Source organism: Miniopterus schreibersii (genome assembly GCF_964146895.1).
Source record: "Miniopterus schreibersii genome assembly, chromosome: 14".
Lineage (NCBI taxonomy): Eukaryota > Metazoa > Chordata > Mammalia > Chiroptera > Miniopteridae > Miniopterus > Miniopterus schreibersii.
The window spans coordinates 49,714,262-49,738,409 of NC_138114.1; the positions used below are offsets into that span (position 1 = coordinate 49,714,262).

General features: G+C 46.1%; 1 protein-coding gene and 1 long non-coding RNA gene across 2 annotated transcripts in view; one reads left to right on the forward strand and one right to left on the reverse strand.

The window, feature by feature from the left end:
- Positions 1-10,573, reverse strand: part of RAB11FIP2 (RAB11 family interacting protein 2) — a 33,370-nt gene extending 22,797 nt beyond the window's left edge. The window contains exons 1-3 of the mRNA XM_081158358.1: positions 10,029-10,573; positions 4,313-4,755; positions 2,950-3,412 (exon numbers count right to left, since the gene is read on the reverse strand). Coding sequence (XP_081014484.1) covers positions 2,950-3,412; positions 4,313-4,755; positions 10,029-10,381 — 1,259 coding nt within the window. The 5' untranslated portion in view covers positions 10,382-10,573. The remainder of the gene's footprint in view (positions 1-2,949; positions 3,413-4,312; positions 4,756-10,028) is intronic.
- Positions 10,574-11,293: 720 nt separating this feature from the next.
- Positions 11,294-23,369, forward strand: LOC308566796. The gene is made up of 3 exons (XR_014000231.1): positions 11,294-11,539; positions 20,128-20,233; positions 21,241-23,369. It is a non-coding gene; the product is annotated as an uncharacterized lncRNA (long non-coding RNA).
- Positions 23,370-24,148: the final 779 nt, after the last annotated feature.

Consider the following 24,148-nt stretch of genomic DNA (forward strand, 5'->3'; position numbering starts at 1 on the left):
TCAAAAATGTCTTTCTGACACCTACTACCTACCAAGCAAGCATCACGCGGCCACTAAGGACAGGAGATGAATGAAACGCAGGCGCTGCCCGCAAGCTGTCCACGGTGGAGGGAGGGGAGAGCGGGTGGCCTGTGACAATGGGACGCCATGGAAAGGAAGGCGTGGAGGAAAACGCTGCAGCGCAGGAGCCGCGAGCTCCCTCCCCTCCAGGAGCAGGAGGGGCCTCGAAGAAGAGGGGCGTGAAGAAGGCAGGTGCCGAGAATCAGCCACCCCAGGGAAAAGTGTCCCAGGAGTCCTGCTCTCTGGTGAAGCAACCCGACAAAAAGCCTAACTCGCTTGCTTTATCCGTTTTATGCAAGACAACGGGATCCATTCCAGGAACAGAAGCAAAAGGCAGTATTTTTGTGATTTACAAGGTAATTTCTTCAGGTGGATTTCACTGACCCTAAGAAATAAAAACACTACCTTTTAAGAAAATGTTCCTCAGCGCTTTACAATCTTTGGCATAAAGGAAGCTCTCGGTTGTAACCACACGTCACTCGCCCGCGGGTAGGGCCATTCTCGCGCCCCTGCCGTCCCGGGTGAGCCAGCAGAGTCAGGGGACCACATCCCGCTCCCCAGCTACACGTCTCACCCTCAGCTCTGTCCAGCATTCTCACAAGCTTCCGTCACGAGCGAGGCCAGGAAACTCCGTAAAGAGATCTAGTCAGCACTAGTGGAAAAACAAAATTCACAGCACACGTCCTAGCGATGCGAGTCTATAGCCGCAAAGTGCATTTGGTGAGAAATCTAAACGGTCCCATCTAACTGAGGGATGATCCTGGGACGATGAAGAACAGCGACACGCTGTCACACAAAGACAGAACTACCTCAATATACCTCCCAGATTCCACTCAAGGTAAAGCCGCTTCCCAAAAATTTGAACCACACGCTCTTCCAAGATCTATTTCTATTCAATCTTACTCATTAGAGCTACCTTACTGCACATGGTTTAAATTTACCACAAAGATGGTTTATGACACGAAAAGAAAGACTAACTTCCCAGGAATCGACAAATGTTTCTGCCCTCATTTCTGGCATCTCACACAATATGGAGATGAAAGAATATATAAAAGAAGCCTTAAGATTTTAGAATCTATTGTTTTTTACATGCTTGCAATCATTTCACACATATAACATGAAACAGCTCTAATTTTGACAGAAAATGCATTCATATTGAACCCCAAAACAAAGCCTAAATCTGGCAGAATGTCACACTTACTTTTAAAACCAGTGGCAGTCGATGTAAATAGCCCATGTAAGGGGTGACTAAAGGTTTGAGGACACCTATTTTCCCATATGCTGCCATAATTTAAAAACATTTTCCTACCATTTCCCATTTCCTTGCTTTTCTTTGACTCTAAAATAATATAAATTACCCAATCTCAAGTTATCTTAGTTATTTTCAACAATCATCTTCAAAAAAAGTTCAGTAAAGGAGGGGGGAAAGCAAATTGATTTCTATTTACCCCTGTAATTTGGGTTGTAATGCAATACGTAAAGCACACTATGTAAAATCCCAAAGTAAAATATCTGAGAAGAGCATATCAAACTGTGGGCTCCTTGATGAAATAGTAATGCCATGAGATAAAAATGGATTTCTCTAGAGTCCAGTCTATGGACTCCAGAAAGCTGACCAATGCTTTCTAAAGCCAGAGCAAATATCCTAAAAGAAACACACACTTTTGTTGCTAGAAGAAAACACACACTTCCCTCTGAAAGGTCTGAATGCATGTTGTAAGGAGTCATCAGATTACGGGAGAGGCGGGGAGAGCACAGCCAGAAGGGTGACTGTTAACACTGTAGTTTATAGTGGGACAAAACTAAGCACCGTTTTCAAATAAAATATGACACAACAATACATAAAACCTAACAGCAGCCACCATTTATGGGTTCTCTATTTGGGACCTGGGTTTGTACCTTGTACTTATCATTTATCGTCACCCACTCTTACCAATAGGATTTACTTTCCTTGTTTCAAAGGTGGAGATGCTGAAGTTTAGGGAGATCACTGAGCTGCTAAGCCAGGATTCCCACTCAGGTCTGAATATATTATTGCCTCAAGGAAAAACTTCTGTTACACAGCCATCATTCTACCACGCGCACCTAAGACTGCAACGAACTCATTTCGTTCTTGGTCTGAGGTTTCCTTAGTTGGCAGTTCCATCCTTCACGCCTGCAAAATCCCTGCTCTTAGATACGTATGGTTCCAAACGGTACTAGAGAACAGAAAAAGCATCCTATACCCAACTGAGAGCTCAGATGCTGAAAACCTAATCTTTATCATGACAGTGGTTATTTCTATGACTATCAATCACTACATAGATATTCTTTGATGTATTTATAATACCCACAAGGGTCCCTGAATCCCAATAAACATCCACAAATAGAACTACCTCTACATAGTCATTTGATGAGGACAGTTAAGGCCTATTATGAAAACCATTAACACCTAGTCCAGTGTTTCTTAAATAGCCCATGGGCTGCTACTGGTCCACAATCCGCTCCCAACAGCCCACACACAAACTAATTCCTGGAAAATAACATATAGAAACACAACACATCCCTCAATTTCTGGCTTGAATGAACCCCCCGGGACTCACTCGCACGACGTCTCATCAAGGCTACGCCTTTCTCTCCGTAAGTTCTGGTGAGTTTCTGGCTCACGTAAGTAGAAACAGACCAGGGTAAGGATTCAGAACCTTTTGTCCTTCTAAGGGACAGAGTCCAAATCCAAAGAAGTATGCAATACGGTCTGACTCCACAATCAATCATAAAAATAGGATAAAAATGTTTTCAAGTAAAATAAAAGGAATTTAGAATGTTCAAGTATTTTTCAAAGGGATATTTGATACTTTCAAGAACATCATTTTTTTCAAAACAGTGCACCTTTCCCCATGCTCCTCTTACCTTGAGGACGGCACTATGTTGGAAGCCCTGAATTTTGCTGTAAACGGATTAGTTGACTCGTAATCAAAATAGTCCTGACGGTTTTCGCTGAACGCACTAGGCGATTTCAGGAGGCCAGGGCTGCCGGCCCCGCTGCCCAGCTTCTCGGGCCTCCTGCCTTCCTTCCTGCCCGTCACTCTCTCCAACAGGCTCACTTTCTCTCTTTTCTCCCTTTTACTCTCTTTTCTTACGTCGACGGATTTTGCGAATAAAGTCACGCCGTTGTCCCAGGGTTCGCTGCTATCTTCAAAGGGGTTTTTCTTCCGTGGCAGTGTTGCGAATTTCTGGGGTAAGGACGCCGTGACGTTGGTAAACGGGTCGCTCTGTCTCCCGGGGGCCGACGGGCCCTGGTCGGCGCCGCGCGCCTGGCTCGCTTTGCAAGTATCGAAGCTCAGCGTCCGCCGGTGCGGAGACCGGGGGCTCCCTGCAAGCAAGTGGGCAGTGAGTGGCCAGCGCTGGCCGTGCGGCGAGCTGCGGCTTTCCGAGGGAGAGCAAGGAGCTAGTTAAAGATTTAACCTTTAAAATAATCGAAGGAAACAATCCTAAAATGCTACGGTGCAGCAGTCTGAAGTATGTAGGCTAATAATAATTAGGAGATCGCTAGACATTCAGTAATTTACTCAGCTCGGGAAAAAAAAAAACAAACTACAATGTCAAAACTAGAGGCTCTGCTTGGCAAGACGGTGCTATAAATTCTCAAAGAGCTTTTTCATCATTAGAATTAAATTTACTTTCTTACTTCTGAGTATGGGTTTTTTTTCTAGGAGCTTTCTGATTAAATGGAATATTCATTTGTGCTTCAGGCTGTCCAGACAGGAGAAAAAGAGTAAAAAATGAAGCCAGGCCCTGGCCAGGTGGGTCAGTTGGTTAGAGCACCCTCCCCACACACCAAGGTTGAGGGTTCAATCCCTGGTCAAGGCACATACAAGAATCAACCAACGAATGCATAAGCAAGTGGAAGAGCAAATCGATGCTTCTCCATTTCTCTCGCTCGCTCTCCTTCTTCCTCTCTCTCTCTAAAGTCAATTTTTTAAAAAAATTATTAAAAAAAAAAAAAAATGAAGCCCAGCCATGAAAAGTGACTGGGACTCATTTTATTATCATCTAATAATATAAATACAATACTGAATGCAGACAGGCTCTGCCTTTAATAAAATTATCAATTTTGAGGATAGTAGGCACTCAATAAATATTTGATTTCTAAATTTAGAAACTACCACCACAAAACTATAATTTTTATTTTCTAATCTTAGAATTAAACTTTAAAAAATTATGAAGGGTATTTCAGGCCACTGAGGATACAATTAGAAAGAACGTCACTCACCACTTTCTGGAACTGCTCCAAAGGACTCTATCTGGCGTCCGAGAAGATGCGTCTGGCCAGTGGTGCCAGACTTCAGTTTCTCAGAAGACACGTGGGCCCCAGTTAAATCCGACATTGAATGCGCTGAGGAGAGCCTCTGAGGACCCAAAAGGAAAGGCTTTTTTGGTTTCGATTTCATCTGCATTTCACCACTTGAAAACTCAGAATTGGCATCCGTCACATGAGAACTTGGAATGATTGCAGAAGATGTGTCAGAAAATGTCCCATCGTTCTTTCTCCCTTTCATCTTATCTTTTAATTTTGCAAACGGAGATCTTGTTTTGTCTTTCATTGATAAGTCAAACATACTTGCTGTCATATTGTTCCTCATGAACTGAATACTGACCTTTATCTCACCCCGGGTTTTGGCTCTTTTTCCTTGTTTGGATTCTAACCTAAACCACCTTAAAGAGAAGGGAAAACTGGGTTGTAACATGCAATGGAGAGAGGATACCAAGCTTTGCGGCGCAAATACCTCCCTAGGTAACGCTAGTGCGCACGGAGGCCGCCTACGCGACGCGGGGGACGGTCAGCCAGAGCACCACCAGTTTTACTCGCTTTTACTGTTAAAAACTTACCCCTGTCCCCGGGATGTGGCATACACTGAAGAAATAGGTCTTCAGTAAGTCTGAAAGGGTTTTCAGGTAACCTTTTCTTTCATGATTTGAAAATCATTCACATCCAAAATTCTCACCAATGAAGGCATGTTTCCATCTGGGCCAAGCGTCACTAAGGGCCTAACACCATTTTTAAGTTAAAAGACCCTGAGGTACAGACTCTGAAAGAATTCATTGATACAAACTATTTCGGGGCACTATAAAATGATAAATGGCCACAGTTTTAATAAAGTAATAAATATTTAGCTCCATCCCAAAATTTCTTCCGTAAAAACTATTAAAAGAACTTTGTTAATATTGGAGGCGACTGCATGTGGCTTATTAATCATGAAAATTGCAGATGATGTCGTCTGTATTAATATAAATGGGTCAATGCCTTTTCCTGAACAAAGAAACGCAACATGAATAAAATGCAGGAAGCAACACATAGTAATAAATCTTTAGAGTTTCTGAAGAAAAAAGAAAGCTTCAGTGCTTCCTGTTGGACTCTTTGTTTCATTGACTATGCTACTGTGACAACACTGACTCAAAATCATTTCAATTGGCGCCAAATCTTATGCTTTCAGTCACTTCGCTGTGTGACATTGCCCATTGTTAACTGATGTATATAAGAAACAAAGTTTATTTTGCTTTTGTTCATAGTATTTTTATCCATGAGAAAGTCTCCAGTTGTGTCACAAGTGATCATTCTATAAGGCGAACAGCCAAAAAAACTCCAAAACCCACCCTAGAAGACAGTTTCTACAATGTTTTCACATTACCTAACAATGAAGCATAATATCCATTCCTGTAGACAGGTTATTATTTAAATACAGTTCTAATCAAGTGTAACAAATTTTCTTAGCTACAAAGGAACTCTGATCTAATTTTACACTAGTTCTTTCCCTCACTGTTACCAACAGGATATGCCAGGAGAAGGTGCATTTACTATACATCACGTGGAAGACTGGTCCACAGGTCTTTCCAGGCAGGAGAGCGGAAAAACTGGCTCATAACCTATATACCAGCTGCATCTTAGCAAGGACCACGCAGGAGAAATATTTTCTTGATTAACTTGAAGCAATTCAATCAAGATCTAGCTGCATCAAAACAAACAACTTTTAAAATAAAAGAGTATTTTATAATAGAAAGCATTAACCTGATACCCGAAACTGAGAAAATGGTAAAATCTGAAGATGCAGAGACTAGAAATGACAATAAACTCTGTAGAAGAGAGAATCTTGAACACAAACTTGAGCACTGGAAAAGTCTGGAAATGAAACAAGGTTACACACCCAGTTGTTAAGAGTTTTGCAAAATAGAATCATTTCCAATGGGGGAGAAATACTTCGGATGAATGGTACTACAGAAATACTCGGTAACACCTCAGCTTTCACAGAAAATAGACGAATACACTTTGTAAGAAACGTACCAAAAACAAAACAAAAAACCCCAAGCATGTAGGATTTCCATGTGTATAACAAATCAGAGCAAATCAAGAAAAACAAAAAACAAAAACCAATAACCCAAAAACTGGAAGGGGGTGAAGGTAATCAAAATTCATAGAATTTTACAAATAAGACAAATAAATCTCCTACTTTACCATCTTTATTTCGGAGATGAGGGAAACGAGGCACAGAAAATATAAGTAACTTCCAACGTCAGGTAAAAGTCAATAAAGAAGACACCCAAAGGTGATGAATAACATCTGCATGAAAAAAGTTCTTCAGTATGTGATGAGCCGCATGTGTTAGTGAGATGAAGCATACAGGACCCTGGGTTTAATCAGGAGGCTGACAGCCAGGCAGGAGGGATGCAGGTTCTCTGTGAGTGGAAGCTCCATGAAGGCAGCTGGCCTTACACTAAACAATGTCAACTGAATCGTTTCTAGAACCATACTCTTAAAATAACCAAGCTATAATTCACTGTGTGTATGTGTTTTGCATTGTTTTGCTTTTACAGTAGGAAACACTAAAGACTTGGATGAGTTTTAAAGAATAAAACTAGTCAGTGCCTGAATACAGTCTGTAAACAGTCTTTTCCAGTCTCTTCCCATCCCTTGCCCAAAATACTGCAAAGACGTTTAAATACACTAATTTAAAATATAGGCACGACAGTAACTTTAGCTGCTTTGTTTTGAAAGTGATGTAACAGGGAAGTCTTAATGAGACCTTCAAAAATCATTCCAGAGATAAAACTCGTTTTCCCATGCTTCAAAAAGATAAAATGAAGACGTAGCATTTGCGGCTTAGTGGATTAATGCTGATTTTTTTTTCACCCCTTGGGTGCTGGATTTAAACTGTATATGGCCTCTGTTCAATTTTTAGTGGGCACAGGTCCATGTTCAAAAACCACCACACATGTGGGAACTATTCCCAAGCAATTGGTGCTGTGTGGTCAGAAATGGGACAAGATTGGCAGTAAGGGTGCCAGAGGCCAGGACGCAGGTGCACTGCAGAGGCGCACACGAAAGTCCTAAAATCGCATGTGTCTGAGTCAGACCTAACTCTGGGGACTCTGATTGTTATTACTTTTCATGAGCATTAAAAAAAAATAAAAAAAAGATCAACATCACCCACTTCTGTTGTAAAAAAAAAAAAAAAAAAAATCAAGATATTACATAACAGCATGAACGATTTTACCACTCTATTATTAAACATTGTATTATTTCCTTAAATCTTGTGCCAGCACCAACCCAGACACCCATGAAAGTGGGAGATATAGAAGTTCTCTTTCCATGCTCCACTCAAAGTGTGCAGGCTCAGGCCCCTCCCCCCCTTAAAAAAGAAAAAGGTATTTCATTTCAAGGTATAAAAATAAGTAAAATAATGGTTTTAGCTGTCACACCACTTCTTTGCTCATCACGACACAACTGGAAGACAAGCTGTAAATACTTGTCTTCAGTATTAAGAGTAAAAAGTGTCCCACCCAGCGGTTTCTTGGGACTTCTAACCCAGCTGGTAACCTTCGTCATTCATACCAGTTTTCTAAAAAGCACTTGGGAATGTGCCGACAAGGCTCAGCAATGTGCAGAATATTAAATATCTTTCTTGCAATACACCAGTGGCTCAAGTCCGTCTCTTACTGGGCCACATGTACAGCTGTGCCACAAAAGGAAACTATTAAATATATTAAAAAACCAGAAATATTACCAATAAAGATACCTCATCAAATATGTGGTCCCTATTTATCCACAAAGAAAGAAAATGTTAGGGGCTTAATAACATGAAAATCACTTTGAATGCAATAACATCGCAAGCCCTGCTGATAACATTTTAAAGCATTTTCCCCAAAAAAGTTCTAACCAATTTTATATACTAGCCAATAGAGAATTTCTACAGGGAGACTACGATATTACTGTTTATAGCCAAATGTCTTATAATTGTGATGTTGCCAAAAATCGGGAGTAAAACAAGGAGAAACTTTTAAAGGCTTATTTCATCTTCAGAATCTCTGGGTTCACAGTTGGGCCTACTTTCACTTGGAAAATTTACATTTCAGAGAAGGCCTGCAGTACATCTGATTCATTCTCAGTAAAAGTACTGTCAACGGTATGAAATCTGAAGTTACGATATACTTACAAGTTTACATTCAAAACACTTTGAATATTATATAGTGTCATCCAAAATGGGTAATTTGAAACAAATTATTTTATAATTATCCATTTTCAATTTAAATTTGATAAACCCCTGGGAGGAAACTGCCACTTTGTAGGTATCAAACAGTTTTATTAAAATCACTGACATGTATTCAGCCTTACATTTTTTTTAAACCCTTTTCTCTCCTTTTTCTCACTACTTTCACCTCCTTAAATGGTCTAAATTACCACTGTTTGTCTTGCATTCCTAGTATTTCTTATCTCTCTACTCTTTTACCCTACACATTAACTCTTAGGTAAAGAGCTCATGGAAAACTTTTTTTTAAACAAAAACTCCAATCAAAAGAAGCTTGCAGAAAGACATGCATAGCAAAGAAGAGGTGGCTGCTTTAAAACATGAGAAATTAACACAAACGTCAAGAAAGTTATCATTATAAAAAAGTTCATAAAAGGATCAATAAACTTCAGTGATGACTGAAATAAACAGCAAAGCTATTTTGGAAATTTCAATCCCTCTCATACATTCACAGCCTATATTTTTGTCTCACTAATTCCATCAATTATAATGTTCTCTCCAACAAGAAAAATTACGTTTAAGGAAGAGGCGAGTACACCTATCTCTGAAAACACACTATTTTTCAATTTAAGACACACTGTCCTAGTGTTAACTTATGTTACGGTTTTTGATATTAGATGTATCGATCCTAAGCTCGGGAAAGCCATGTTTTCATTGAAGATGTCATTACATCATTTCAGCACAAGAATTTAATCACTGTCCCCAATCTGACAGCATTTAACGTGGTCCAAACACACTGGCTTTGCAGAACTAACTCTGAAGTAATACACCAGCTCCAATATATTGTAAATTCAGGGAAAAGCATTCGTGTGTTCAAGGTTGAGGGTGTTCGTACATACTTTTAAAACTTTTTCTCTTTAGGCTCCATCAGGACGTACCTACCCTGAAAAACGGCTGTGCTCAAATAAAGGCCGGTGTGTTCGTAACACTGAAATGACGTGCTGGGCTCTAAATCTGATCGTTTATCTTTTAGCAGCTTCAGAATCCAAGGTGTCTGTGACATCACACTGGCAGATTTCGTTTCCTGCCATTCTGTTTCCTTGAAAATTGTCATGTTTAAAAACAACTTGCACAGGTTGTTTCCGCCAGTCAACACTTGTGACCCAGTCTCCTTCTAAGCAGTGAAACAATGTTAACTTACTTAAAAGCCTGGCGAAACATTCAGTTATTTAACATGAATGCCTCGAACAAATGAGGTGCGATTAAAGACTCCATTTTTTCAAAAAAATGGTTCTTCCCAAGGGCTATTTTTTACTTCAAATTCATGCAAATCTGGTGCTTAAAACTGGGTCATGTTTTAGTCCCCAAACCGGTGCCCCAGATATACCAATCATTTCCAAGAACAGAAAATCCATCAACAAGATAGAGATAAGCTCCCCCGAATTCAAAAGAAATGACACAACTTACTCTGTTTTCCTTCTTTGTTTGTCCTCAAAGATGTCATTGAGGTTGATTGCCACCTGCCCTAAGAACTTGTCGAGCCCCACCAGGGACCTGTGCATCACCACGAGTAAAAGCACGTACTTGTCCGGGCTGCCCCGCACCAGCAGGCCCGGGAGCTCGAAGGCCGCCTCCTCCCGCCACACGGGCTCCAGGGTTTTCTCAGCCACGGACGTGGAGTACTTCTCCTTGCCCAGCTGAATGATAGTGTATGTGTCATTGGTGCCACTTTTGCCTTTTGGCTTCAGATCCCTGGCTTGGAGCACTGTGACCTGCACGTGGGTTGGAAACCACTTCTGGGCTTGCTCGGACAGCAGCATCCTGCCCGCTTTCTCTGCACCGGGTCCCCGGGCGCGGGGGGGCCCCTCCCGGAGGGACAGCCTGGTCCCTAATCACCGCATCCCGAGGGCACTGAGCGGAGCGGGCAGCTCACCGCGGCCCAGCGGCCCGGGGGCTGAGGTCACAGGGCCTCGCCGGGGCAGCCCGGGGGCGCGGCCGCTCGGGGGGTGCCCTCTCCTCCGCAGCGCGGGCGCCCAGCATCACCTGGCCGCGCCGGCCGGCCCCGCGCTGGCACCTCCCCGCTCAGCCGGGCCGGGGGACGAGCCCTGGGCGGCGGCGGCGGGCGTCTCCCGGGCCTGCGGGCAGGTGAGGCCCGGCCGCCGGGGCCCGGGCGGAGGGTGCGGAGAAGGGGGCGACCCCCGCTCTGCAGACCCGAGCTCGCCGCCCGCCCGCCCGCACCCGCAGCCCCCGGCCCCCGCCCGCCGCCGCGGCCCCGCCCGGCCCGCGCTCGCCCGCGGCCAGGCGCGGCTCCTCCTCCGACCCCGGTGATACGAACCGCCGGCGGCGCGCGCGGCCTCGCTCCCCTCGCCTGCCGCCCCTCCCCCTCCCCGCTCGGCTCCTCCTTCCGGCGGGGGCGGGGCGCCGGGGATGGGGCGGGACCCGGGGCAAAGGGACGCGGCCGCCCGGCGCCGGCGGGCCGCGGGCTGCGGGGCGGCGGGCGCGGGGCTCGGCCTGGCCGGGCGGGCGGCTCCACGCAGCGGGCGGGCGGTGGCGGCGGCCGCACTTCCGGGTTGCCGTGCTCCGCGCCGCTCTCCGGAGCGCGGCGGGGCGGGGCCGCGGGGTCAAGGGTCAGCGCCTCCGGTTGCCGTGGCGACCGAGGGCGCGCGGCGAGAGCTGCCTTTCCCCGGCCGGACGCTCGCTCCGCCGGGGCCCACAGCGGCCGGCGGGGCCGCTCCCGAGGGCTGGCGACCAGGCCCCGGGCCCGCCGGGTCTGGAGAGACCCGATTCAGGGTCTGGGAGCTGCCGCTGCGGCCTCCTGGGCGCCCGGTGCCTGGCCCGCGGCGGGCGCTCGGCGGGCGGTGCCGGCGGGAGTGGGCGCCCTCGCTGACTGACAGCCCCGCCTCCGCAGCCCCTTAGCCCGCTTCTCTCCCTTTGAAAAGGAGACGGCCGGTCGGGAGAAAAGGGGAGGAGGGGAGCAGGTAAGACCCCGAGGCCGACGCAGGGTTGACAGCGATGGCGGGCGGCGCCGGGCTGCGGCCGTAAGACCCGCGCCCACCCCGCGCCGCGCCCCCTCCGCCTGTGTCCCTCCGGTCAAGTCCCTTCCCTCCCCGAGCCTCCGTTTCTTCCTGGCTGAGGAAACCCAGGCCTCAGTCTCCAGGGGACGCTGCGGACGCAGCGCCGGAAGGACCCCTCGGGGCGCCGGCGGCCCGCAGACGCCCCCCTGGTCCGGTAACGACCGTCAACCAGGGGCCGCGAACAGCCTCCCGCGGCGGCGCCGACCGGCGCCCGTGCCCCTCCCGAGGGGACGCCCACGGCCCCGGCGCCGCCGCCACGACGGGGCTTTCCCGGGATGGGGAGGCGGACACGGCGGCCCTGCGCCCCCCGCCGGCCCTGCGCCCTCCCTGAGGCGGCCCTGCGCCCCCCGCGGCCCTGCGCCCTCCCTGAGGCGGCCCTGCGCCCTCCCTGAGGCGGCCCTGCGCCCTCCCTGAGGCGGCCCTGCGCCCCCCGCGGCCCTGCGCCCTCCCTGAGGCGGCCCTGCGCCCTCCCTGAGGCGGCCCTGCGCCCCCCGCGGCCCTGCGCCCCCCGCGGCCCTGAGCCCCCCGCCGGCCCTGCGCCCTCCCTGAGGCGGCCCTGCGCCCTCCCTGAGGCGGCCCTGCGCCCTCCCTGAGGCGGCCCTGCGCCCCCCGCGGCCCTGCGCCCCCCGCGGCCCTGAGCCCCCCGCCGGCCCTGCGCCCTCCCTGAGGCGGCCCTGCGCCCCCCGCCGGCCCTGCGCCCTCCCTGAGGCGGCTTTGCGCCCCCCGCCGGCCCTGCGCCCTCCCTGAGGCGGCCCTGCGCCCTCCCTGAGGCGGCCCTGCGCCCCCCGCGGCGGGCGCTTGGCCTCCCGAGCCGGCGGCGGGGGCCCCCTCGTCCGTGAACTGGTGCAGCTGTTGCGGGGCCGCGAGAAGGACCCGAGACCTGACGCCCCGCGGAGCCTGGCGCTGACTCCATCTCCTCGCCCCTCGGTCCCTCCGCTTCAGGACGCTCGGTGCCGCCTCTCTCGTCTATTCCCCAGGGAAGCCCAGGCCCTGCCGCCTGCCCCCGCCTCGGGGTCCCTCGGGGTCCCTGGGGGTGCCGGCGGGGGGCTCGGCTCCCGCCCCGCAGCGCTCCCCTCTCTCCTCGCCGAGTCCTGAGTGAAGCCCTGGGGCGGGGGATGCGTTTTTCCAGCTTAACGTGGCCGTGGAAAGTGTAAGGTGCGGTGCTGATGACTGTCAGGCGCGGGTCAGAACTTTTCCATTTGAGGAAAAGATTGTTTTCCTTTTTTTTTTTTTCCTACCATCCCCATGTTTGCAGGTTACTAGCTGCGGCACTTAAAACTCTGAAAACCAAGGGTCGCGTCGTTAAATGTTTTTTTTAATTGGAGGTGTGTGGGGGCCCAGCGTACAGGGTGGGGCAGAGGCAGGTTCATACGGAAAATAACGCAATCAATAAATACTAATGCAAAAATGACCTCTCTGTTTTGTGCCCTCACAGCTGTGAACCCACTGTCGCCCCGCCCTGTGCTAGTGACAGAAAAGCCGCCGAGTTTAAAAACCTTGGGGGGGGGGGAGGTAAAATGCGTTATTTAAATCTTATGGAAGGAAGATATTCCCTTGACCCGGGGCCTCCAAGACCACCCAGGGCGCGGCGCATCCTTCCGGGGACCCACCGGCACCTGCTCGGGCCTGTAGGCACCCTCCCTCTCACTGGGAACCCCGCTTTTTTAGTGCTGCTCGCACGGCGGCTGGTGTGCCCCCCCATGCGGCGGGCGCTCTAAGGGAGGCGGCGGATGACTGACTCACCACCGAGGTCCGCAGGAATCCGAGCTTGGGGTGCACCTTCCTAACCCTGGGCCAGACGTAACCTAACCCTGTCTAGGCCATTCCGATGGAAGTGCGCTGCGACGTGCACAGAAAGAGGACTTCCCGTCTGCGAGGGACCGTGCGTGGAAAGGCCGGGCACGGAGAGCGGACCCAACGCCTCGCACTGTGCGCACAGCATCTGGGCCCGAGTGGGCAGTTGTCAACTTTAATGAAAAATATTCTCTAGGAATTTTTAATTTTTAGAGGGTGCGCCGGAATAGTCAGCGGCGAAATTTCAACCAGGATCCCCAGAGAGAAATCACTTGATACCTGAAACTTACAAAAACAGAATAAGCATCATGGAAACAAATTTAGTTAGGTTGAGGATTTTTATGAATTGCATTTTACAAGTCTTCGCGTCTCTATTAAAGGTTGTAATTAAATGATAGGCGGTTAGTTCTAAGAGTGGATGTGGGTTTCTAAAGAGCTCAAGGTGGTTGGTTAGCTTTATTGATGATGACAAGCCTGTTTGCAGGTCTCGTGCACTCATCTCTGAAATACAGCCATCTGGGGGGGGCAGGGGCAGTTCACAGCAGCGCAGGAACACTGCAGCACCAGGTAGGGAGTGCTCAAGGCTGGAGCTGGACAGCTGGAGTTACATCTCTTCCTGTAACACCTAAACTCCTCTCGAGCTTTCCTAAAACCTAGCGAGAGCCAAAATTGTTTAGTTTTACTATCCCATAAGGACACTTATTCCAAGCACTGTGAAAGAACTTTTCCTTTTGGATATCAGCATCTCCAAAACTGCCTCTTGGAAATCTATTGTAGGACAATCATGAAGCTCTCAAGTGTTTAAATAGCCCAATGGGTCAAGTGTGAACGCTCCCATATACAATACTAATTATTTGCCAATTGGAGGTTCAGAGACATAAGGGCAACGAGAAGCTTTCCCAAAGTATCATTACAATCTTCATACTTCAGACGCACACACACTTCAATATACATGCAACTCAAATATGTATAAAATCTATACATGTATACATGTGGCAAAACCCCAGAGTTATGTTGGAGATACGTACATAGATTAATCTCCACATAACCAGTTAAAAAAGTATTTGGCAACTTGATTTGAAATTATAATTGCAATAAACTAGTATTTGGCCGGGGTTGGTGATCATCTTATTTTCATCACTGGGCTGATTGATTTGTCTTGCGGGACTGGGCAGCGTGCGGACACTGTGATGCGTGAGCGGTGTGACGTGGGGCACCAGAAAGAGCTCTGGTCAGCAGCCTGGGACTTAATCCCAAGACTGCCTGTTTTACTAGCTACATATCTTTAGGGAAGTAATTTTCCTTCTTTAGACCCCTGTTTCTTCATCTGTAAAATAAGAGTCTGTAATAAGACCACTAAAGCATTCTCTAACATTTAATAATTCTAAGTAGCATATCCACCTCACAAAGAAGCAAACTGCATCATAATTACCTGATTGAATTTGGTCACTATACTAAAGCAGATCCCTTTTTTATGTAAGTTATTAATAAAGGACCTTATAATTCAGAAGAAAAAAAATCCTTAAGACATCCTGAGAGCTCTTTCTCCCAAATGAAAATGATCATCACAGCAAGGAAGTAAATAGATCTCTTATTAATAGGCCCTGCGTGAGGAAATGGACACTAATGGCTCACGACCAGGAAGAAATCACGTGTAAGTGCAAGTGGTTTTGAAAAGCCTCAATCTTCCCACGTGTGGTAATAAATATAACTTCTATTCATATTATCTGTAGCTTTCTCAAACTATGAAGACATGTTGAGAAGGGTAAGAATTTATGGAATAGAAAACATTTTTGCACGTAAGAGTTTTTTGTGTAGATGTCTTTTAATTTCCTCTTTATGGAATCGCACTATGACGTTGTGCAACTTTTGTTTTCTCAACAAAGTCAACACGTGTTAATGCAGAGGAAGCAAACTGATTTACTCTGTTACATGGTTCCGAGTTAGAGGAGTGAGCTCCGTTTGACCTTTCCTCCTTCCAAAGGATGTTTAAGTTGTTTTCAGGTTTCACGAACATAAACAGTGCTGTGGGCAGATCCTTTTTTTTGTCATGCCTCTTTTTGACAACTGACAATGAAATGACTGGGAGTCTGTGAATGAGGGTCTGCCAAGCCCACAGGCCTGAGCATCAGGCCTGATTGCTAATCCTGACAAGTCACAATCTTTTTGGCCTCTGAGGCCCCTTCTACCTTCAGAATTCACAATGTTCTTCTTACGTGTATATGGCATTGTATTTAACATATATATTACACATATAACATATACTATATAATTTATAAATTTTGCATATATGTATATTGTATAATAAATGCCTTATATTTATGCAATGTATAATAATGTATAATGCATTAATATAGAGAGAGATGATTTGTTTCTATATGTAATACAGTAAATTTATACAGAGAGACTTACTAAAAGCAGAGATTATGTTACTGGAGAAAGGTTTTGTGAATACTTAGGCATTTACCTTCAAGTTTCAATCTCCTCCTCATCTGAGTCTTTCTGAAATCCTCTAGAACATTGCTTGCTACTCGTATGGATTGATGTGGAGGCAAACAAGGACTGGATAATTTTGGTTATTGCTGAAAGAAATGTTTATCAGAATATATACACTTATCATTCTTATACTTTGTAAACATCTGTTAATATTTTTCATATTCAGTTAAAACCCAAGATGGATAATTTTTTAAACAAATAATGAAGGATTGGAATTGTAATATTTCTGGAACGAATGTATAGGATCATTTGGAGAGCATTAAACTGGTGAGCAGCTGGCAAAAACATTTGGTGGTGGTGTTTTTTTCTCCCTACTTGGAATCTAGTGTTCTCTCTCTTTATACTTAATCTGTGCTCAACAAAGGAAAGGACTTTAAAAGTATTTGTTATAGTTTGTGTTTGCTATAAAGCCCGGGGCTGGGGGGAGGATTGGCATTTTGAAGGGCAGGTCCAACTCTTTTTGTTCCAAGGTCAGATTGGAAACCATTTCTGCTAAGCAGTTTCCACTAGCCTGAACAATGTTTTATGTAGTCCATGTGAATATTTGATGATAAAACTATATTTGGCTTAGAACCGGGTGCTTATCTTTTACATGGTCTAGATTAGGTCACCTTCGGGGCACTGGTAGGTTATGCTACAGGGAATGGCCCTTGAGAATCTGTATCACAATCATTTTCCAGTTATTGGAATAATCACCAGTCACCTACACAGCCAAGATTAAACGTGGCACTTGTCCCGGCACCGCAGACCTAAAGGAAATACCTGCTTCCAGGAAGTCAAGTAGCATAGCAGGAAGAGCACTGAGCTGAGAAATCCTCCTGCGCAGCCAACTAAAGGCATCCATGACCTTGAGCACTTCACTTCTCCCTCGGTAAAACAACGACATCTCCACTCCTTCTGTCGCTCAACTTGGATCTCTTTATCCAGGAGGCCTTCCCAGTAGACTCCCATCCACGAGCAACTGTGCAGTGCTGTGGTTCATCAGGCCTTTTCTGCAGGAGAAGGTGCAGACTCTGTAACTGGGCTCTCATACCCTGAGGTCTTAAGAAAAATGAAGGAAGTTTATCGAACACTTGTGTCCAAAGTATGAGGTGCATTGATTGTATGAACTTCTAAGTTAAAGTTTTGCCTAAGTCACCTTTGTAATTTCGAGGGGTTTAGTTTGCCTTTTCTGTGTACACTTGGACATTGGAGAGGCATGGAACAGACTGGCTTTGTCAAAGCGAAGTCTGGTGCATTCGGCACTCCGGGAATCAAGAGATTGCAAAATTTTCTAACTCAATGATATTCCAAACCTTACTTTAAAATTGAATAATGGCTTTTTAAAGTATCAGTTTAACAACTTTAGGAGAATTAGCTTCTTGAGTAGCAGAATAAAAGAGGAACTCCCTAAATTACAAACCGTCTATCTCTACAAGTAGCTGTTAGAAACTTAAGTAATAAATAAAAAGTAAAATTTAAAAAGAGAAACTTAAGCCGTAAGTCATCCACCAGATAATGTTTTAATATCCTAGATTTCCATCTAGAAGGAAATTATGGTGAATTTTTTTTTTAAGTATGACCTCCTTTGGTATACCTGTCAACATAAACATTTGGTGACTAATCAGCGTTTTCTAACTCCCATGCGCCACTCTAATTTTAAGCATGCTATCTGTTTTAACTGATTAAATAATAGCTAACATTTGCTGTTGCTCATCTCATTTCTTTAACATCATAATTTCATTTGATTTGAAAGAGATTAAGCTACAGCCAACACCAACATTACCATTGTATTTTTCCTGTCCCATCACAAAGACTGAAGGAAGGTTGTGAGGTGGACTCTCCTCTTGGGCATTGCTCGCACCGGGATGAGGCAGGAAACCTGGAAACCAAATCCTTCCTCTCCTTTCAACGACTCTGATACTTCAACTGGCTTTAAGCATGATCCGAGCATCCTCGACGCAATCCCAGAGCCTTACACGGCTTTAGTGAAAGCGCGGAGACGAGCAAAAGACAATTGATCTGTTTTGCAACTCACGACACACTCACAGAAGCAGCAGCCTGAGCGGCGGCGCTCGGGTCCATAAACCACATGCGAAAGGACTGGAGTGCATTTCAGTGGATACACTGAAAAGTCCCCTCTGACATCACCGGACTGTCATCTGTCTCTCGTGGAAGATGTCCGGCTTCCATTCAGGAGTCCAAGGCTCCCACGGCACCTCAACCTGCCAATCACGTTTATTAGACATTTGCTGGCGAGTATAACACAACATATGGAAAAGCATTTTGTAAACTGTAAAGAACTTTACAAATATGAAATTTCATCATATCCATTAAACGTATATCTCTTACCATTCACCCCTTTTCCTCTAGCATCAGTAGTTGCTTACAGTGGTGAGCTGGACAGATTTAAAAGCAAGAAAATTCTAGTTTACCATCATTCAAACTATGTCAAATCCAATGAAACTTTATAAGATAACATGAGGATAAATAAGAACTTGATATCTAAATAGGTAAACATGTGATGGGTCAAAACCGATGGTTGCAGAACAGACAGAATATACTGCATTCAGCAAGAGATGATCTTTCATAGGGGGGAGGGAGGCAGGAGGGGGTTGCAAAGAGTAAACGGTGGCAGATGTATGGGGACTGCAAGAGACCAGGCTTTGGGCGGTGAGCACACGGTGAGACGCGCAGACGAAATACTATAGAATTGTACACTTGAAGCTTATATAATGATACTGACCAACGTCACCCGAATAAATTTAATTTAAAAAGGCAAAAAGAGAAAGATGATTTTTAAGTTGACTGCGGAATGAAAAACCTAGAGCCCTCTGTGCCTGCAAGGCTGGCGGCCGGTGGGCAGCACCCTGTGGTTCCCACGGCCGGAGCGCCCGTGCCCTCTGCCTGCCTCCTGCTTCCGCAGCGGCTGGGGAGCCAGGCTTCCCGCCCAGGCCGGCTCAGCTTTGCCACTTCAAGATAGACGGTAGGGGGAAAGGGAACAAAAGCCAACGACTAGTCAATGAATAAAGAATTGGGGAGGAATGCAACTGATAAAGAGCCGGACTTGACCAAGGTCTCACTGGCCAGGGAGAAGGCAATGAAACGGAGATGGGTGAACGTCAAGCTTGTTGGGTGCTTCGGATTGTCCTCAAGGCCTTTCTTCTCCCTGCCTCCTGGTTGAGCAGGGGAATTGTGCAAATTGTTCACAGGGCCTCCAGCTTGATTTGGGCCTCCAAGAGCAGTGATCACTTGTATCTTGTCTCCCAGGAGGGACCTTAAAAGCGAGCAAGGTCTTCGGGCTCCCCAGCGCCGTGAGCCACGCTGGCCTGGCGGGAGCAGCAACAGGAGCGGTAGAGCAGCAGGTCAGGGGATTCCAGGCAGAGCAGGTCTGAGGCAACCCCCCTGAGCCTCCTGTCGCCGGAGAGGCACCGGAAAACCCTTTGGGAATGTCATCTTCCCCCAAAAGGTGTGCAAATGACTAAGAAACCACTGGTAGGCCTCCGTGATCCGCTGTGTGGACTGGGGAGATTGGTTGTGCATGGATCTAGGACCAGGGACCAGCCATGCTGCAGTTCAAATTTCAGAGTCAAGCTTCCTTTAGAAGCAAAATGCATTCGACTTCTCAGCTTAAATGAAATAACGTGTTCAAAATCACTAGATGTAGCTCTCTGTCAGGCGACAGAAGCACATGTTGCTCCAAGTCTTTCTTTCGACATCCACCTTCATGTTTGTCGATGTTTTGCTCTCAGCTGTTAGACCCATAATGACTGCAAATTATAATTGCTAATATTCTCTAGAGGGGAAGGCTTTTAACTCACCTTCCAGCATTAATACCTATTTAAAAAAACAACACTGAGTTGCATTTGGAATTTCCTGGATTCTTCTGTTTGTCATGCAAATATTCAGTTCTGCTCTTTTTATGATAATACGAAATAAAGTAGTTTCTCATAGTAACATTGTAAATCATTTGCTTTCTATTACATGCAGCTGGTTTTGTTCCTGTAATGATTTTCTGTGAGTGCATGTTGCAGAACACATAAGATGCAATGTGATATTCCTCTATTCAGAATTTATATGCAATTCTTGTTTGCCCAGAAATAATGAGACAATTTGGAAATACACTTATTTATTGTAATGCATTTCTTTTTAATAGGTATCTACATTCGGGTGGAGGGATCTAAACTTCTAAAACTGACATGCCATCTCTTTTGGTTATATAGACTCGAGTTTTCATTGCACTGAAAATTCAGAATCAAAATCAGAACCAGCTGAGGTAGTTACTCGGGTGCCTTCCTTCAGCTTATTCAAAAGAATATAGGATGAACGGTAAGAATTAAGTCAACCACAAATTATTTTGGAGTGTCTGGTTTATATTATAAATAAATTTTTCACTGCTGGTTGTTTTTTTCAAAAATATTGCCTGTATTTTTGATATTCATCCCTGTGATCTAATGTAAACTATGTCCTACCAGTTTAATGTATTATTTATTCATAATTACATTTTTTATTACCCTCATATGCTATAAATATTTCTCACTCTGCTCTTTTGGATCCCCTCCAAAGAGCAATAGTCTCTAAAACGTGTCTGGAAAATGTTATTAAGAGAACCATCCCCTCTTCACATTGGCACATAACTAATTTCACACCTTGAGTAAAGCCTAAGCACAGCAGCAATGAAGCATCTATTTTTAAGACACCAAATTAAAGATTATTTATTAAGAAGCAACAACAGCAACAAAAGTCAAGACAGAGTGTGACTCTGGTATCAGATTTGTCTTCCTTATTGGTCTGGACAAGAATTTTAAAATTCATGATGGTAAATTTGCATTAGTTTGCAGTTTGATGAAATCAAAGTAGGTTTGATTTTGGTTTCGGAGTACAAATGTTTGTAAACCTTTTCTTATATACTTAAAAATGGTAAATTTATCCAATATCATCCTATTTCATTTTTTTTTAATATTTTTCCCCCAAATATGTCTTTATTGATTTCAGAGAGAGGAAAGGAGAGAGAGAGCAAGAGAAACATCAATGATGAGAGAGGCATCGATCGGCTGCCTCCTGCAAGCCCCCTGCTAGGGATCGAGCCCCCAACCCCGGCATGTGCCCTGACCGGGACTCGAACCCCGATCTCCTGGATCCTAGGTCTATGCTCCACTGCTGAGCCACGCCGGCCGGGCTCCTATTTCATTTTTATTTGCAAAGGTACCATCACTAACACAGTGCATTGCATATAATAGGGAGGAAAGATTGCTGGTTGTTGCCTGTGGGCCACGTATTCTAGGAGTGTGTTCAGTTCTCACTACCATGTTCTATTCTATTCTCGTTTTTCTCAGTGGCTCCTGTGGCTCCGTGTGAAGGAGCAGAAAGTTCAGAAGAGGGAATGGAACAGGGCAACACGGCACCGAGAAAGGATTTTGGAGGCAGGAGCTGCCGGAGAGGATCATCCCCTTTGAGTGGGGCCTCAGTGGAGGGGCAGAGTGACGCGGACTGCGCCCAGAGAAAGCCATGGGCACCATGCACACGGGGCACCGTGCTGGTGGACAGAGGGACAGAGCCACCAGGAGAGAAAGAACCTCTCCACGCCGCTGACTAGTAAGGGGAGTAGGGATCTCCCACCACATGTCCCCTCCCCCCTCTGCCTCACCTCCATTGAAAGAGAAGGCCACCCTACCTCCCAATCCCAAGTCCCTTGAGCCCTACGTCGGGCGAGGCAAAGCTGGGTGGTGCTTTGAAGATGTGAACTGAACTTTGTGAGCCAGTCCAGGTAGGCTTGTGTTTTAATTTTAGAGTCACCAGAATATTATGAGACATGCTGAAGATATTCTTATGGGATGTGTCAACCATTACTGTCTTTAAGAACCACCAGAAAAACCTTTTGGTCCACCCAAGAGTTCATGAGACCTGCTGCGATGAGGGAGAAACCACCTTGACCATCTCAGTTGGGAAAGGGAATTAGGACCTGGGCTGGCGATGCTGAGGGGGTGATGCAAGGCAGTAGGAGGGGCCAGGTGGGTGACACTGAGCAGTGAGTGTCATAATAGCTTTAAATAAGTGCAAAGCAAGGCTAGAGTCTTGGAATCTTGTTGAGCAAGTTGCTGGTCTTGATCGGTAAGCTATTTGGCCTTATCTTTCAGAACAATTGTTTTCTAGATCAAACAGCCAAGTTCTTTTGCATGATCTCAGTCTCCTCTAACACAAGGACAGGAACTGGTTCCTGGTCTTAATATTTTTTTTATCATGGGCATGTGAAATTATATGGGTTCTGTTCTCAATTAAGAAAGGAAAGCTTTCCCAAAACAGTGTTAAAAGCAGCAACTGGACAAAACTGAAAACACTTCATGTTTACACCGCACCTCATTGAGATTTCTAAATAAGTAAATTACAGCATATTATCATCTTCATTCAAAATTAGAAGCTCAAAGAGGTTAAAAACTTGTCCAAGGTCACAAAACTAATCATCGGAGGAGTGGAGATTCAAGCCTAGGTCTGTGTAAGGACCATCTGGCTAAGGCATTTGCCACCCCACTGATTACCTGGGTTGGTGCGGTTGTGTTTTTTCCACTGTGCCATACTATTTCCAAGGAAGGTAGAGTTTGCCTTTTTTTTTTTAGCTGAGCTTCAGTTTATTTTTCCCTTCAGTGATTAAAACAAGACCATGTCTTTGGCATGACACATGTTGGTATTTAATTACATGCTTCTTGCACAGTTCTTTTTTTCTGCCCTTTCACTCTGATAACATTGAAATAGGCCAAACCTGTTTCTTGTATTTCTTTTGTATCTTGCAGCACTTAGTGGGTGTTAAGCACAGAGTAGGAACTCAATACTACATTGACCTGAATTTAAATTGTTACCATTCCTCGGATACTACCAGAGTTTTAGCTACTATTAAGACACAACAGTGTCTCACAGAGATACAACTCTGCTAATTAGTTGTCGAGAAAATGGGCAAACATCTCCCAAAATGTTCCGGCAAGCACATCACCCCTGCCAACCATTTGTCACTGGAAAGCTTTGCTCTTATGTTCGAAAGCTTTAAAAAAGAAAAATCGTCACATCTCCACTGTATCAGAAATAAAGATAAAACTACAGGAGCATTTGTAAAACAAAGGCCAACTGGCATTTCAGCTGCAAAACATAGGGGGGAATGCTATTCTCGGATGTTAAGTCGGATGATTGTTTCGGTCCCCTGCCCCATGGGACTAAGGCTGGAGGTGGTTCCCCTATATACTAAAAAGAAAAAACAAAAAATAAACCAAATCCCATCTCCTTATCACAGGTGCGGTCGAGGGACGTTGAACAGGACAGGGCGGGGGGAGGAGGGAGGCATTTGTTTTTCTGAGAACATTCTCTGGAAACTAGGGCCCTTCGTTACTTCCTTACCTGCCCCCTCCTCACCCGCACAGATTTCGCGCTGACCTTTAATTCTTTAGAGTTGCCACAACTATTTATTATGTAACTTGGTTTTTCACCTGGATTCAAATGTTGCAATTTCCTGAGGGCCTCACCTTCTTCTAGGGACAGCCCGAGCTACACCCATTTCGATGAAAATTGCTTGCTTTCCGTAGGTGCTGAATTGTTGACAGATGGAGGAAACACGTGGGAGGTGCCAGTGGCCCCTGAGCGCTTCTAGTGGCTTATCCGGAAGCTCAGCGGGACGGGCACACTCTGCCGCCCGCGTTTTGGTGGTGACCGTGGGCGCCTTTCCCCTGAGGAGGCAGGGGGTAGTTCAAGGTGGCTCTTAGGCATGAGGAATGGATGGGGGCATCTGCCGAGTTAAAAACCTCAGCACAAAGGGGGGGTGTGCATGGGAGACTCCCAGAAACCATTTGCTCTTTTTCCAGTGAAAACCAGCTAGCAGAAGGAAATGGAAAAGTAGGTGATTATCTCCGACGCCGGCGCTTTGGTTCGCAGTGGTTCGCACTTGGCCTAGGTAATGGGCGCACTGCCTCTGCGCGCGGGGGTGAAGCTGAAGCGCTTCTTTCGATGGCGCAGCAAACAGCCTCAGCCCCCCAGTTTACTAGGTGAGTGGGCTCAGACGTCCAGGGAACTCGGGAAACAGCCAGCCTTACGGGAGGGCGATTTTCACCCCTTTGATGTTGTAGCAGGAAAGGCTCTTTTTATGACAGGCCAAGGCCGCCGAGACCAAATGCTTCACCTGCCCCCTGCCTCCCTCCTATTTCTTCTCTTCTCTGGTCTTTACCTTTCTCCACCGACCCTCTAAGTCCGATCCAAACTCACTGT